The sequence below is a fragment of the Micromesistius poutassou genome (genome assembly GCF_964030765.1).
Source record: "Micromesistius poutassou genome assembly, chromosome: 14".
Classification (NCBI taxonomy): Eukaryota; Metazoa; Chordata; class Actinopteri; order Gadiformes; family Gadidae; genus Micromesistius; species Micromesistius poutassou.
Genome location: NC_140284.1, coordinates 13,323,663 through 13,338,838, shown reverse-complemented (window position 1 = coordinate 13,338,838; position 15,176 = coordinate 13,323,663). Strand labels below are relative to the sequence as shown.

General features: G+C 44.5%; 1 protein-coding gene across 1 annotated transcript in view; it reads left to right on the top strand.

Annotated features, from left to right (window-relative positions):
- The window catches only part of fer1l6 (fer-1 like family member 6), a gene marked incomplete at both ends in the record, with an annotated part of 76,380 nt that overhangs the window by 25,711 nt on the left and 35,493 nt on the right, over nt 1-15,176 (top strand). Inside the window, 8 exons of the mRNA XM_084478218.1 lie at nt 125-242; nt 413-513; nt 624-726; nt 836-955; nt 1,333-1,485; nt 1,558-1,729; nt 13,599-13,723; nt 14,021-14,155. Of these exons, the coding sequence (XP_084334344.1) occupies nt 125-242; nt 413-513; nt 624-726; nt 836-955; nt 1,333-1,485; nt 1,558-1,729; nt 13,599-13,723; nt 14,021-14,155 (1,027 nt within the window). The remainder of the gene's footprint in view (nt 1-124; nt 243-412; nt 514-623; nt 727-835; nt 956-1,332; nt 1,486-1,557; nt 1,730-13,598; nt 13,724-14,020; nt 14,156-15,176) is intronic.

Below are 15,176 nucleotides of genomic sequence, written 5' to 3'. Positions count from 1 at the left end.
GCTTAATCAACTAAGCGCCGCTTTCGTTAGCGACTTTGATGGAATACCCCTCAAGTGTGTGTGCTCCTGTATGTCTGTGTTCATGAGTGTGTGTGTGTGTGTGTGTGTGTGTGTGTGTGTGCAGGTTCTACATGCATCTGCCTCTGAGCCAGAAGCCGTGTGTGCAGGTGGTCAGTCTCTGGGAGGACAGAACCTACCGCCTGTTCACCTCCAACCTGCTGGAGACCATCGCTCTACACCTGGTAGACACACACACACACACACACACACACACACACACACACACACACACACACACACACACACACACACACACACACAGACAGACTAGGCATACATTTAGGATTAGTTCTAAAGACCATTCTGCTGGTCATTCTAAAGTCTTGATTGAGTCATGATTGGGAATCCTCAGGAAAATGGCGTGGCCAAAGCAGCAGAGCTGAACAGGAAGTCAGACCCGGGGGCAGAGCCAATCCTCAAGACGGTCCTCCAAGGCTTTTGTTTAAATGCCAGGTATTCAAACCAACCAATCAGAGCATGAGAAATATTAATCATGCTAATTCACTACTTAACACAAGTGTGTGTCTGTGCGTGCGTGCCTGTCTGCGTGCATGTTTGTGTAGGAAGTTCATTGTGACAGTGGAGAGCAAGTTGAAGGTGGAGCTGAAGAGAAGTCACCTGACTCAGCTGGACAGGAAACGACTCACCATGTGTAAACAGGAACTGGTGGGAGGAGCCAACACACACACACACACACACACACACACACACACACACACACACACATGGACATGTTGTTAGTGGTAAAATAGCACGTGTATGTGCATGTGTGTAGGAGGGTATTATTGCAGAGGTGGAGGTGATGACCGAGAAGAAGAGGAACTCATCAGGGATCAAAGGTCTGCTGCAGGAAGCCACTAAGCTGTGCAGGCAGATCCACTTCCTGGTGGAGGAGGTATGTCCATCTACCTGTTTGTCCGTCTACCTGTCTGTCCCTCTGTTTCAGGAGCTGGGGCCTGAAGGGCACAGTAGTAGTGAAGCCTGGCTTTCACCAATATCCTGAGCAAGTCCATATTTGAGATGTATTACATAAATGTTCCAGATCCAGATAGTGAGAGCAGTGGCTCTGAGTGGAATTGGAAGGGAGCGGAACGTGGGGGGGGGGCTGGACTGTTCCAGGGGCCCTGACCACGGGGCCGCTGGGGGCCCTAGGGGGGGCTGGACTGTTCCAGGGGCCCTGACCACGGGGCCGCTGGGGGCCCCCGGGGGTCCCTGGGGGCCCCTGGGCGTGGGACGTCAGGGTCATCCTGTATGACTGTTATTTGGTTACAGCCTCAGCACACACTGCCAGATGTGTTTGTGTGGTTGCTAAGCAACAACAAGCGAGTGGCCTACAGCCGGCTGAGGGCCAGAGACCTCCTGTTCTCCAGCAACCCGGAGGAGAGAGGGAGGGACTGTGGCAAGATACACACTCTGTTCCTCAAGGTACACACACACACATCGATACTATAGAGCTATACCATTTAAATGGTTGTATCCAGACTTACGTGTGTGTAGTCCCCAGGTAAGCGCGTGGTTCCCTGGTCGGTCCTGGCTCAGCTGGATGTGTACCTCTGGCTGGGCAGCTGCAGTGAGTCTGGACACCTGCTGGAGGACCTCCCTGCCGGGTTCACCCCCAGCACAGAGGGCCGGGACCCGCTGGGCCCCCCCACACACCTGCTACCTGCAGGTAACACCTGGAACATTCTTCTTCAATTCAATCCCCTTTATTTATCCCCCAATTACCCCCAATTTACCCCCCAATTATCCCCCAAGGGCAATTTAAGGGGGCGCAGGACAATAGCTTAAAAAAGAGACACAATCAACAAACACAAGCAGCACACACACACACACACACACACACACACACACACGCAACACACACATCGCAACAACAACATTCAACACATGAGTAAAAAAGTGCTTCATAAAGTGCTTCAATTATAAAGTGCATTGCAGCATGTGTAAAGGTCAGTGTTGAGCATTACGGAGCTGGACAGCCCTGGGGATGAAGGTTCCTCCTCTGTGTCCGACAGCCTGGACAGCGGAGTCTGCGTCCTGAACTCAGGGAACAGGATATGGGAGGGGTCCTGAAGAATCCTACTGCTGGTTTTACAGGCTGTTGGTCATACAGGGCGGGGAGAGTCCGAACAGGCTGCCCAATGATTTTTGAGCAGACCTTAGCCACACTCAACAGGCGGTTCCTGTTTTGCAGAGTGATAGAGTGGAACCAGCTAGTGAAAGAAAAGGTTTTTACATTTTCAATGAAGGCATAATAGAATGTGGTGAGAATGTCCTTGTTGATCCCAAATGATTCAAGCTTCCTGAGTAGGTACTGTCTCTGATGGATTTCCTCTGTGTTAGAGGAAAACCTTGGCAGGTTGTCAAATAATGTTCCCAGGTACTTGTATTTCTCTACTATCTCCTCCTGGGTTATATAGTAGTATATATTATTATAGTAGTGACTGCCTCAGCCATCTGTCTCTGTTTGGGGGAGAAGGTCACAATCATCTCCTTGGTCTTACTTATGTTGAGCTCAAGACAAGAGCTTCCACACCATTCTGCAAAGTCCTGCAGAGCTGAGCTGTGATGTTGTGTGCAGCTGGAAAGCAGAGACAGGAGGACAGTGTCGTCAGCAAAAAAGTTGGTGGTTGAGATGGAAGTGTGTGATAAGCTTCTCAGCCAGAATGTGTGGCTGCATGGTGTTGAATGCTGATGAGAAGTGTATGAACAGAAGTCTGTGGTCTTGGGGTTTTCCAGATGCTTGTGGATGGTATTTAAGATAAATATTTTGCGACAACACCCCTACCAGCCTGGTAAGCAAACTGCAACGGGTCCATCATCGAGCTAGTTGCCTTGATGATCCTCTCCATGGCCTTCATGACCAGGGAGGTTGGAGCCACAGGTCTAAGGTCATTCAGGACCTTAGTGGTGACCTCTTCGGGATAGGAATCACTATTGAGGTTTTCCACATGGCGGGGACTGTGCTGCTGGTCAAAGAGCCCTGGAACAGATGCTGGAACACACCTCCCAGCTTCTCAGCACAGTGCCATAGGGTCTGCCTACAGATGTTGTCTGGTCCTGGTGTTCTTCTTAGTCCTTTTGAGGGCTCTCATCACCTCTGATGCGTTGATGGTGAGGACAGAGTCATCAGGTCTGAGTGAGCAGATGATTGATTGAAGCTGGGTGCCTTTTCAAATCTCGTGAAAAAACAGTTGAGATCATTGGGGAGTGAAGTGAAGCTACTGCCTGCCACCTGGATGGGCTTACGGCTAGTACAGACAGACAGTACAGACAGAGTCCACTGCTGGATGGGCTTACGGCTAGTACAGACAGACAGTACAGACAGAGTCCACTGCTGGATGGGCTTACGTACAGACAGACAGTACAGACAGAGTCCACTGCTGGATGGGCTTACGTACAGACAGACAGTACAGACAGAGTCCACTGCTGGATGGGCTTACGTACAGACAGACAGTACAGACAGACAGTACAAACAGAGTTCACTGCTGCCATGTTCTTGAGGCCCTGCCAGGCTGTGCGGACGTTCCCCTTTTCAAAGGTCTGCTCCACTATGTTTTTATAATTCAGCTTGCCAATTTTTATGGCCTGCTTGACCTCTCTATTGACCTCCTTCTTGTCAGCTTCAGAACCGGTAAAAAATATTCTCCTTATTCATAATGTTTTTCAGATCTTAAGTCACCCAGGGTTTATTGTTAGGGAAGCTGGTGACCTTTTTAAAGGGGATCAGAGGTGGGGAGAGTAGCGTATAGTAGAAGTACTCATAATTACTCAAGTAAGAGTAAAAAAGTATGCAATGTGCAAAAGACTACTCAAGTACTGAGTTTCTTTCAAAATAGACAAGATATCAAGATAACAAGATATAAAACAGCAATGTTTAAATAAAGATATGTTAAAGAATATCCTTTTAAATTAAAAAAAATAATGTCTTAAAAAATAAAATGAATAACCCTTGAACTAAAACAATAATAAATTAATTATTTGCTCAATTAAATAGATCAACCTTTAAATAAAATTAATAAATTTGGTTTATCCAAAATGATATTAATTAAAACCAATACACTTATAACACTGTTAACACAAACCAATTCCTAGGTTACAATATGTCACAGGCCCTGAACAAATGATCTGGGTTGTGTTCAGCCCAAAATATATAAAACACAAAAACTTGAAATTCAATACACATCATAACCTGCTGGCAAACTCACTTATGAAACTACAGAGGCTGAAACAAGACACCACTCAGACGCTCACACACCCAGACTCAGGGAATGCAGAGTACAGGGAGAACAGGAAAGGTGTCACAGAAGAACAGTGTCTCTGTTGTTAGATTTCAGTTTATTTCTAAACTGTTCGTATAGACTCTGCGTTTTGTATTTTTTCAGTGGAAATCAAGGAAGCTTGACAGGTTGGATCAGAGGGTGGAATAGATGGTTTATTCCAGGATGTAATACAGCACAGGTACAGACTCTTAGTGTAGGTGGTGAGCAGAGTCTCCAGACATGCTCCGTGGCTGTCCATCCCTCTTCTCACCGAACCAAAGGTTTGGGGCGAGTAATATAGGAAAGAAAGCTTGAATAACAACATAACAGATGCAGTGGCTGCCTTTATAAGGCCCTGGCTATGTCCCAGACGGCCAGGTTGGTTTGTTGTCTTTGGGACATAAACAAATGGAGGATTGTTGTAAATAAGACCTGGTATCAGTAGGAGAGGGGCTGGCCTGTTCATAGACTTAAGAAATGTGAAGACAGAGACACTAAAAAACACCAACATTCTACACTGTGATTGTGAGTGTGTGTAAGTTTGTGTCTGTGATTGTGAGTGTGTGTGAGTTTGTGTCTGTGTGATTGTGAGTGTGTGAGAGTTTGTGTCTGTGATTGTGAGTGTGTGAGAGTTTGTGTCTGTGATTGTGAGTGTGTGAGTGAGTTTGTGTCTGTGATTGTGAGTGTGTGAGTGAGTTTGTGTCTGTGATTGTGAGTGTGTGAATGAGTTTGTGTCTGTGTGATTGTGAGTGTGTGAGTGAGTTTGTGTCTGTGTGATTGTGAGTGTGTGAGAGTTTGTGTCTGTGATTGTGAGTGTGTGTGTTTGTGTCTGTGATTGTGAGTGTGTGTGAGTTTGTGTCTGTGATATTATGAGTGTGTGTGAGTTTGTCTGATTGTTAGTGTGTGAGAAGTTGTGATTGTCTCTTGTGTGACAGTGTGTGATTGTAGGGTTGTGTGAGAGCTTGCTAGTGTGTTTTTCCATGTTCCTTCCCAAAGAAACACTTTGAAGTGACTTAGTTAGTTAAACTTCAACAGCAGTTGGCTCTCAAGATTGTTGCAGTGATTTGTGATCTTTTACTGGTGAACAGGAGCGCTGCATGGCTGAAGAGTCTCTCACAGGCTGCAGACGCTGGATGACTTGTGTTGATTTTGAATGATAGTTTCTTGATTTGAGGGGATGAATGTAACAGATCCATGCCTCAGTGGATGGACAAGGTACCGCTCAACCTCTCCTGTTTATGTTGTTCCTGCCTTCATTGATGCAAAGAAGTCTTCTTCATCGCTGCTGTTGGAGCAGACATCGGCATTACATTACATCCAGGCTACTGTCCAAGTGGTTTTTAATGTAGCCTGTGGCAAGATACATTATTTAGTATTAGTATTAGTTCTTCACATTCTTTTTTACTTTTCTATTGCTGCCAAGCAGCTGGTTTAATATTAAGAGATCGCAGAGATTGTAACTCTTGTCAATCAGTAGTTTGTCCCTAAAAAAATATGGAAGTAAAAAACTATAACTATTATATTGATTAGTATAATTATGCTAACTTATTTACATTTGAATTGATACATAAGTATATTACCAGATTTTAGGATGTAGTCATCTGTGGTGCAGGATGCTCTGGACTTGGTAGCAGTAGGCTGTACTGTATCAGCTCAGGGTCTTTTGGCTCTCCAAACCGTTTTTGGATCCCATGCTGCAGACCGTCTATGAGTGGTCCACAAACTTTGCAAGCTGACTCCTGCTTGTTCAGCTTGTCCTGCAACTGGTGTTGGCAGCATGAAGCCCATAAGCACAGATGATTGGCCCTGGAGGATGTTAAGGGTGACAGGCTTCATAACAGCAGCATATTCAGCCAATAATCCCAACTCAGCTGGATTGAGCCTATGAAAGATGTACAGATCAAAATTAGCTGACAGCCATTTGAATTATTGCAATGTATGTATTGTGTACAGCAGTGGCGGCTGGTGGTTTTTAAAGTGAGGGAGGAAGGACTGCGCGCTTGGTTGCCATTGGCCTGCTTAGACTGTTAGTGGCGTATGGTGGCATAAGCAGGGAGGGATAATTATATGAATAAAATTGATACAAATCCACCAGTGGCAGCATTGTACTTTGAAAGCTGGTGGGCAGCATGTCTTGGACTACAAGGGCAGAAGGAAAGGATGCAAAGCCAATTAGTCAAATCAGGCCTACTCTTGATTTGTAAAACGAAATAAAAAAAATCTGGGCCTATCATTGGGCCTATTTTTGCCCTCAATAACTGAAGCTTGTAATTGTAATTTTGTTGTAATTTACCTATGTTTATTTTCAGCTACAATTGTTTTAAGAAAAATGAAGACACAAGACCAAAAGTGATGCCATTTAAAATGCATCATGCTCTGAATCATTCACTAACATCCTTTCCACAATATTAAACAGAACGGTCAGTAACAAACAATTAAAAGAACAAGAACATAATTTCACAACTATTGACATGGGCTGTAAGCCTAACATTGTTTGAGGCAAATGTGGATGTTAATGGATGTTACAAAATGTTGGTCATGGTGTTAAACCAATTAAGATTGAGGGACTTCATTTATAGATCAAGTCAAACCTCCTCGCTGTTTGTGTTGCAAAGATATCAGTGACCTGGTCATACCAAACAGGATATTTTTTAAGTGATTCAGAATAACGGCGTGTGTAGCTCCACGTTTTCACAACCCTTTCAGACGGCTTGGTAACCCAATGGAGGAGTGCCTAAAAATAGGTAGGCTCAGCGCGTTTATTTCGGCAGACTTTTGTCGGTGGAAACAGCAATATAAGCGAACCGAGCTGCACCAAACCGCACCGCTCGGTGGAAACGCCAATATGAGCGAACAGAGTAGAAACGGTAGAAACGAGGCATACGACTGAGCGGGTTCGTTGGTTCTCGTAGCCTAGAGACTTGAGGGGATAAACCCTCCCTCCGGGCTGCTCCACAGCCAGGGCTCCTGCTTATTGGTTCATAGCGCAGCCAGGGCTCCTGCTTATTGGTTCATAGCGCAGCCAGGACTTATTCTTATTGGTTCATAGCGCAGCCAGGGCTCCTGCTTATTGGTTCATAGCACAGCCAGGACTTCTTCTTATTGGTTTGTAGCGCAGCCAGGGCTCCAGCCTATTTATGAATAGACGTTGATGCGATTCAGATCCCTTAGCTAGTCCCACCCACTCAGAGGAGGACTTTCCTCCTCTCTCCCATTGAACCCCATGTTATTCACCAGCCGCCAGTAGTGCCCGAGAAATGAATGGGAGTCAATGGAGGCTGAGGGAGGAACGTCCTCCCAGAAGTAATATTCAATAGGCGATAGGGGGTGCTAATGTCCCTTTACCCACGGAAACAAACATTACATATACAAGGGCATTAATTCATTACAGTAGTCTGGGCAATCTACATTTTTTATTCTCAACAATGTTAAGGAGGATCTTCCTCCCTCTCCTCACTGGAGAAGCCTCCACTGGGTACTGGGTTTCAAGGCTTAGACCTTTTTCAAAACTGTTTAACAATCAATGTGGGATTTGCCAACTTGCATCTTTATCTTCAATGCTGTGCATACATTTCGAATTGCTATTTCTCCTTGTTCCTTCTGGATGCAGATAACCCTTTCTACAGCGAAGAACATGGAGCTCCAGCGCCTCTGGTTGGGTCGAAGGAACTGCAATTTGCACTCACGTTGCACTGTTTCAAAAGCCATAAGAGACGCTGGGAGACAGCCAAGAGGTCAATGTTTGAATTGCACAGTTCTTCTGACAACTGTTTTGCACCAGGGTGGGTTGATGTAAAGGCAGACACCACCGCCATGTTGTTTACCAGTCAGTTCAGTGTCTCGGTCTAACTTTAGAGGAGACCCGAAGCCATCTATGTGCAGGCTATCACTGCTGTCATTCCCAGTCAGCCATGTTTCAGTAAAAGCAAGAATGGAAGCATTCCGGTATTCATACATATGAAAAACGTTTGCTTGCAGTTTATCAGTCTTGTTGTGCAATGAGCGCACATTGGAAAGGATCACTGAGGGAAGTGCACAGTGTTAACTTTCTCCTCGCCTAAGTCTTGCTTTAATTCCACCCTTTTTCTTCCCCCGTCTTATTACATTCATTTTATTGTTGTGCAGGGTGTCTGTCCGGTCAGGTGGGTGTTTGCGTTGTAACTCCTCTGTCAGCTTGTCGGTGACAGCAGCTTGGTGAGAGTGTTATTGCAGTTGTACCAAAAAGTCCCTGGAGTAAGTGATCCGCTGGTTGTCCGGAAGACTGTATCCATATGTTGCAGAGGACAGATAATCCAAGACGAATAGTAGAGGCAAACAAATCCATAAAGTCCATGTAAAGGTGTGTGTGGGGTGGTGACAACTGCACAACACACCACAAAGTACTGGACTATACAACAGCAGTTGGTCGTCAGTCAATACGCGATATAATCATGTGAGCTTGGAACTAATGTGCCGCCATTGTGACACTTTTGATAGTTCTCGAATGATGAAGACACGATTTGCCACATACAGTATGTTTTGAATCGTTTGGTGTTACTGGCAATGTACTGAAGAACTGTCATGCCGTCAGACAAGAAAACAGGCTCTTCCATTTTGACTTCCAGCTCTGTTTTTAGCATCTTGTTGATGCGTACAGCTAAGTACTCCAAGTTCCAGCCTGGGTAAGGTTGTTTTCTAAAGTGGCGCTACTCTGGCCTTTCCCATGAAGAAAGTTAAGTTAACCTTTATTGTCCCTTTTTGGGGGAAATTCTTTTCTCTGCTTTTGACCCATCCGGGAGCCGGTGAACACCCCGAGCAGTGGGCAGCCGCAGTGCAGCGCCCGGGGAGCAGGTGGGGGTTTCAGGTGCCTTGCTCAAGGGCATCTCATCCGTGGATGGGGATGTAGGAGAGTGCTGCACAACTATTCCCCCCGTCCATATTTTTGCCTACCGGTAGGGATTCGAACCGGCCACCCTCCGGTTCCCCTAGGGGGTGTTCCAAATGTTCGGTGGTTATTTCTATGTGTTGTAAATATGTTTTATATGTTTATTGGCAGGGGCATAGCATTAACAGAAGGGTTGTACATATCAAGGGCTAGAGGTAAAATGGGAAGTTATCATTTGGTGAGATAGCCATTGAATACAATTTTAACATTACCTCTTTAGTGGAGGAGTCCAGGGGTAATTACTGGTGGCACAGTATATAAGGCGCCATAACCATCTGTCTGGGGCTGGTTGGAGCTATGACCCTCTTTACTCTGTAAACTGTTGCTGGTATGAAGACTGCAATAATAAATCGTTGAAAAGTGGGAAACCTGGCTGTCATCTACAACTTTTTCTTCGGCATCATCCAGCCGCTCACGGTAGCCTTTCACAATGGGTTGCTCAATGGTTGTACAGGGGTAATGATTGTAAAGGGCACTTTAGAGCCCTAAGAGGGCCCTTTACAAAGTCCAAGAAGGAAGTCCACATTTCTTCAAACAGTGCATATTTTCCTTTCAGTGAATAAGTCAAGAACAATGTCCTCTAGCCAGCCTTTTGTAGTCGGCCTCTGTATAGATTTCCAACATTTTGCAATAGTCTGTCTGGCTTGAAGTAGGCTTAGGGTAAGCATCTTCCTGTTGGCTCTGCTGATATTAAAGTCCTTTGGTATGAGTCCCAAAATGCACATTCTTTGTGAGTGTCTCAGCAACCTCTCTCCAAAATTCTTGTATTTTTGAACAGGACCATAGACAATGGAAGAGCGTCCCTTTGTGTGTTTCACATTTGGTACATACATCAGGGGCCGTATTCACAAAGAATCTTAGGGCTAAAAATAGGTCATAAGTGGCGAATTTAGGAGTAACTCCTAAAAATAATGGGCGTGTCAGTCTTAAATTTAGGACTCCTAACTTTTTTCACTAAGAGCAATTCACAAAGTATTTTAGGCCTAAAAGTAGCACCTAAGTCTAGGAGATCTTAAAAGTCCTCGAGAGGACTCCTAACTCAGTAAGACCTATTCACAAAGAATCGGAAAATGGCTGCGAGACTAAATGTTTTGGAGACAATGGAAGACTGTGAATTGATAAGACGATATAGGCAAAATCGTGAGGGTATCAAACTTGTTGTGGAATTAGTGAATAACACTCCGATATTTAGCAACAGGGAAAATGCAACTTTGCAATGACGACGATTTAGGAATATTGCAACCATCAGTGATGGTTAAAACACACGGGGGCAATGTTACAAATGTACCTTTAATCATCCTTAATTATTTAATATATAAATATAAATAAATCACTTAACCCATCATTATTTGTCTCATGTATTAACAGTAATACAACACTTTAATCATCATTATTTATTTCAAATAAAAATAAATGGTTTGAAGTAAAAATAATAGGCCTATAACTACTCTTACTTATGATTACTATCTAATAATTTATTGTAAGATAATTTATTGTATTGAGTTTATAATCTGCTCAGTAAGGAGTCGGGAGTCGGACCAGTTGGGCTTTCGCTTGCGTTTCACGTTGTCTTCTCCTTCATTCATCATGATAGGACTTGAACGGTGGTATGGGCTGATATTTAAAGTGTTTAGTGACGTAGCCACGGGTGTTCCTGGGACACCCAAGCGTGGTCCTGGCACACCTAAATATTTTCAGAATTAATTCATTACAACGATTTCTTTCGATTTAAAGCAAAATGTGACAGAGAGTGCGGTGAGAGTTGCGCGGTGAGCGTTGCGCGGTGCGCGTTGCACTATAGACTGCGTAGTGACCGGTCTAGGTCCACGCATTCGCTACCACAGAAGCGGGGCTGTGAAGGAAACCCCCCTATTGGATTTTGCGATTATATCCATACATTTCATTCCCCCATGTACAGCGTGGAGAGCCAGGGCTGCTTTCAGGATGGTCGTATCGATCGCTCCGGACCCTGGCTTCCACTGGACACTTGCAGCAGTTATTCTAATAGCGTTCCAGTAAATCACTGAACTTGAGGCCACCCAAACTCTCACAGGCGCACCTTAATTACAATCTCTGGCTACGCCCAAACTTTAAGTGCTGGAAATATGCTCATTGGATAATAGTTTGCAGGGTGCTTTTAATTACTTCCTTGATATAATGCAATTTACGTATTTTTATTGTTTGCTTTGGCTCTCTTTTTAACGTGCATACAACGTCATTATCGTGGTCTGCACAAACTTGTCATCGTGCGTGTATTCTGCTAACTGCACTGTCCACAACTATTTGATAGGACTTAATTTGTAGCCTAGGCTATTTCCTTATTTTTCGTTGATTTAGTGGGCTTGTTTGTGGGAAGTTGCGAATGAGTTTCACGGAGACCGCCGGCACTCAACAGCCAATCACCGTACTGACTGCTTCAAAACTCGTGCACGAGAATCGACGTAAGGGGGCGTTAGGGGGCGTTACTCTTAGTTCACTCTTAGTGATTTATCCTTAGTATGAGTAGGTCTCAGCGGCTTTGTGAATAACTTTTAAGAAAAAACTCCTACGTAAAATGTTTTAGCGCGAGTTAGGAGCACTCCTAGCGGTAAGATAAAAAGCTTTGTGAATACGGCCCCAGGAGTATTACCATTGAAACAATTCAAAACCTCTGGAGTGATATACAGCCTCATGGACCATTTAAATCAGGGGTGGGGAACCTTTTTGACATCAAGGGCCGTATCAATTCTTGTAACTTATTTCGGGGGCCGCACTTTTTTTAGGCCTATAAAAATAACTCACTCACCACATAACTTGCATGCACAACGTTTTCTCTCTAAATTTGGTCAAACTTTGCTTAAGTGCATTTATTTTGTCCTTGCGTAACTGCCCCTGCAATTCACTTAGCCTAGCATGTTCAGTACTGTAATGACGTTCCAGGTTGGTCTTTTTCATTACAGCGAGCGATTCTCCACACACAAGGCAAACTGGCCTGTGTCAGTCCATTTTTCTTGGAAAACACGACATTCATTATCAACCTTTAGTTTCTTGGCAGATGCCATGCTAGCCGTCAATGGTTAGATTTTAAAATGACACTGTGACTTGTTTAGGCTACCCCAACGTGACCCTCAACATTCCAAGTAAACCAAAGGGAAATTAACCTTTTTCTCCTTAATTCATTTTGTTCAAAAGTTGTCACTTATGCTTGTATAACTATATTAGGCCAGGCTATATGCCTTGTTAACATTTTATTTAATAACATTTTTTATATATATATTTTTTGTCCTTGCCTCCAGGGGCCGGAGGAAAGGCTTTGGGCCGTGTCCGGCCCGCGGGTCCTACGTTCCCCACCCCTCATTTAAATTGTAACAGACTGAAACCTGAATTAGTTGTTTGTGTTTGTGATTGGGCACAAAAATAAATAGAAGCTAAATAGAAAACAGGGTTAATGTAGAATTATACGGAGAAAAGCGCCAATAAGCTAATAAGGCCGTTGTCATGGTGATTAGAGACGTGGTTCAATTGGTCGCTATTTCCAGATATGGATGTTTGAGGCTGATCTAGATTCATGTGGAAATGTTGGTAATGTGAGGGGGGCGACATGACAAACTAAAGCATGTTTCGTAATTATACATTTTTAAAATTAAAATAATGAAATAAAAGGATGGGTGATGACCGAAAGAACGAGAATGTTTTTCTCAGTAGGGTGGCTGGCGGCTCCCTTAGGGACAGGGTGAGAAGCTCAGCCATCCGGGAGGAACTCGGAGTAGAGCCGCTGCTGCTTAGAAAGGAGTCAGTGGAGGTGGTTCATCTGGTAAAGGATGCCCACTGGGCGCCTCCCTAGGGAGGGGTTCCAGGCACGTCCAGCGGCCTCGGGGAAGACCCAGGACTAGGTGGAGAGATTCTATCTCAACACTGGCCTGGGAACGCCTCAGGATCCCCCGTCAGAGCTGGTCAATGTGGCCCGGGAAAGGGAAGTCTGGGGCCCCCTGCTAAGGCTGGCTAAGATGAGGATGAGGGGTTTTGGAATGAAAATAGAAAAGCAGGGTGGGAATCAAAATACATCAGGGTGTCAAAGACAAAGTGTTAAAGACACTGCTCTGTATTTGCCATGACCCATCAGACCTACACTATAATGAGCGGATCTCTGGGTAGCATTGTGTAACACTATGTAGCATTGTGTAGCACTGTGTAGCATTGTGTAGCACTGTGTAGCACTGTGTAGCATTGTGTAGCACTGTGTAGCACTGTGTAGCATTGTGTAGCACTGTGTAGCACTGCTACTTCAACACAAACAGACCATATTGACGGTGGACCCTGAGCTGATCCAGAAGCTTCTCATCAGACTTACTCATGGTATGGTGTGTCTCCAGGCCAGCATGAGTTCCAGCTGCGATGCCACATGTACCAGGCCAGAGGACTCATCGCCGCAGATACCTCTGGCCTGTCTGACCCCTTTGCCAGGGTCACCTGTCTGTCCACCTGTCTCACCACTAACGTAAGCTGCCTCTCTGCCTGTCTCACCTGTCTTATCTGCCTGACTGTCCACCTGTCCATCTATCTACCTGTCTACCCTGTCTACCTGTCTCATGTGTCATCTATCTACCTGTCTCACTGGGCCATCGGTCTACCTGTCTCACCCGTCTATTTGTCTCATCTATCTACCTGTCTCACCTGTCCCACCTGTCTAGCTATCTCACCTGTATACCTATCTCATCTATCTACCTATTTTACCTGTCCATCTGTCTTCCTGTCTCACCTGTCTCCCACCTGTCTCCCTTCTCCTGTCTGTCAGATCATCAACCAGACCTTGAGTCCTACCTGGAACCAGTGTGTGGTGATGGATCGATTGCTTCTGTCTGGAGACCTGAAGCACATCCAGCAGGAACCGCCTCGCATCGTCATCGAGGTGTATGATGACGACGCCCTGGTCTGTCTATCACATCTATATCACATACACCTACATACATACATACATCTACAACACATACATCTATAACACATACATATATAACACATACATCTATATCACATACATCTATAACACATACATATATAACACATACATCCACATACATCTATATCACATACATCTATAATACATACATCACATACATCTATATCATGTACATCTATAACACATACATCACATACATCTATATCACATACATCACATACATCTATATCACATACATCTATATCACATACATCACATACGTCTATATCACATACATCTATATCACATACATCTATAACACACATCTATATCACATACATCTATAACAAATACATCTATATCACATACATCTATATCACATACATCTATAACACATACATCATGTACACCTATATCAGTCACATACATCTATAACACATACATCACATACATCTATAACACATACATCACATACATCCAGTAGCGAACCGTGACTCTTAAACCTTGGCCCTCTGACCCCCCTTCCCCCGTTGCGAAAAAAGCAAACCACCAGCTTAGCTTACTGTGTCCTCTCTATAGTACTGCAAAAGTTACCTATGACAATTCCAGCTCTGAAACAATAATACGCTAGTCCAGCCTTAGCAATGCAACAAGCAAACAGCACGGAGAGAGTGAGAGTTATCACCAAAACTAAAAACAGCTATCTCTTAAGCTTAAGCAAAATGCTAATCCTCCTGACAAATGATCGCATCAACACACAAGCTGTGTGTGCACTTCAGTAGAATATGACAACGGCCCGGGTGCAAAACGCATGACAGCAGATAGCCCTACCACACAAAACCAATAAAATGTCATGTAAGCCAAGCCACAATTGCCGCTTTTCCACTGACAGTACCAGGCACGTCCCGTTTCCAATTAATAAAGAACCTCTCCAACATGGGCTGGTCGTCATTAGGTTGACGGGACAAGGGATTCCCAGGAAATCTGAATCTGATCAAGACTATTTCCTGATTCA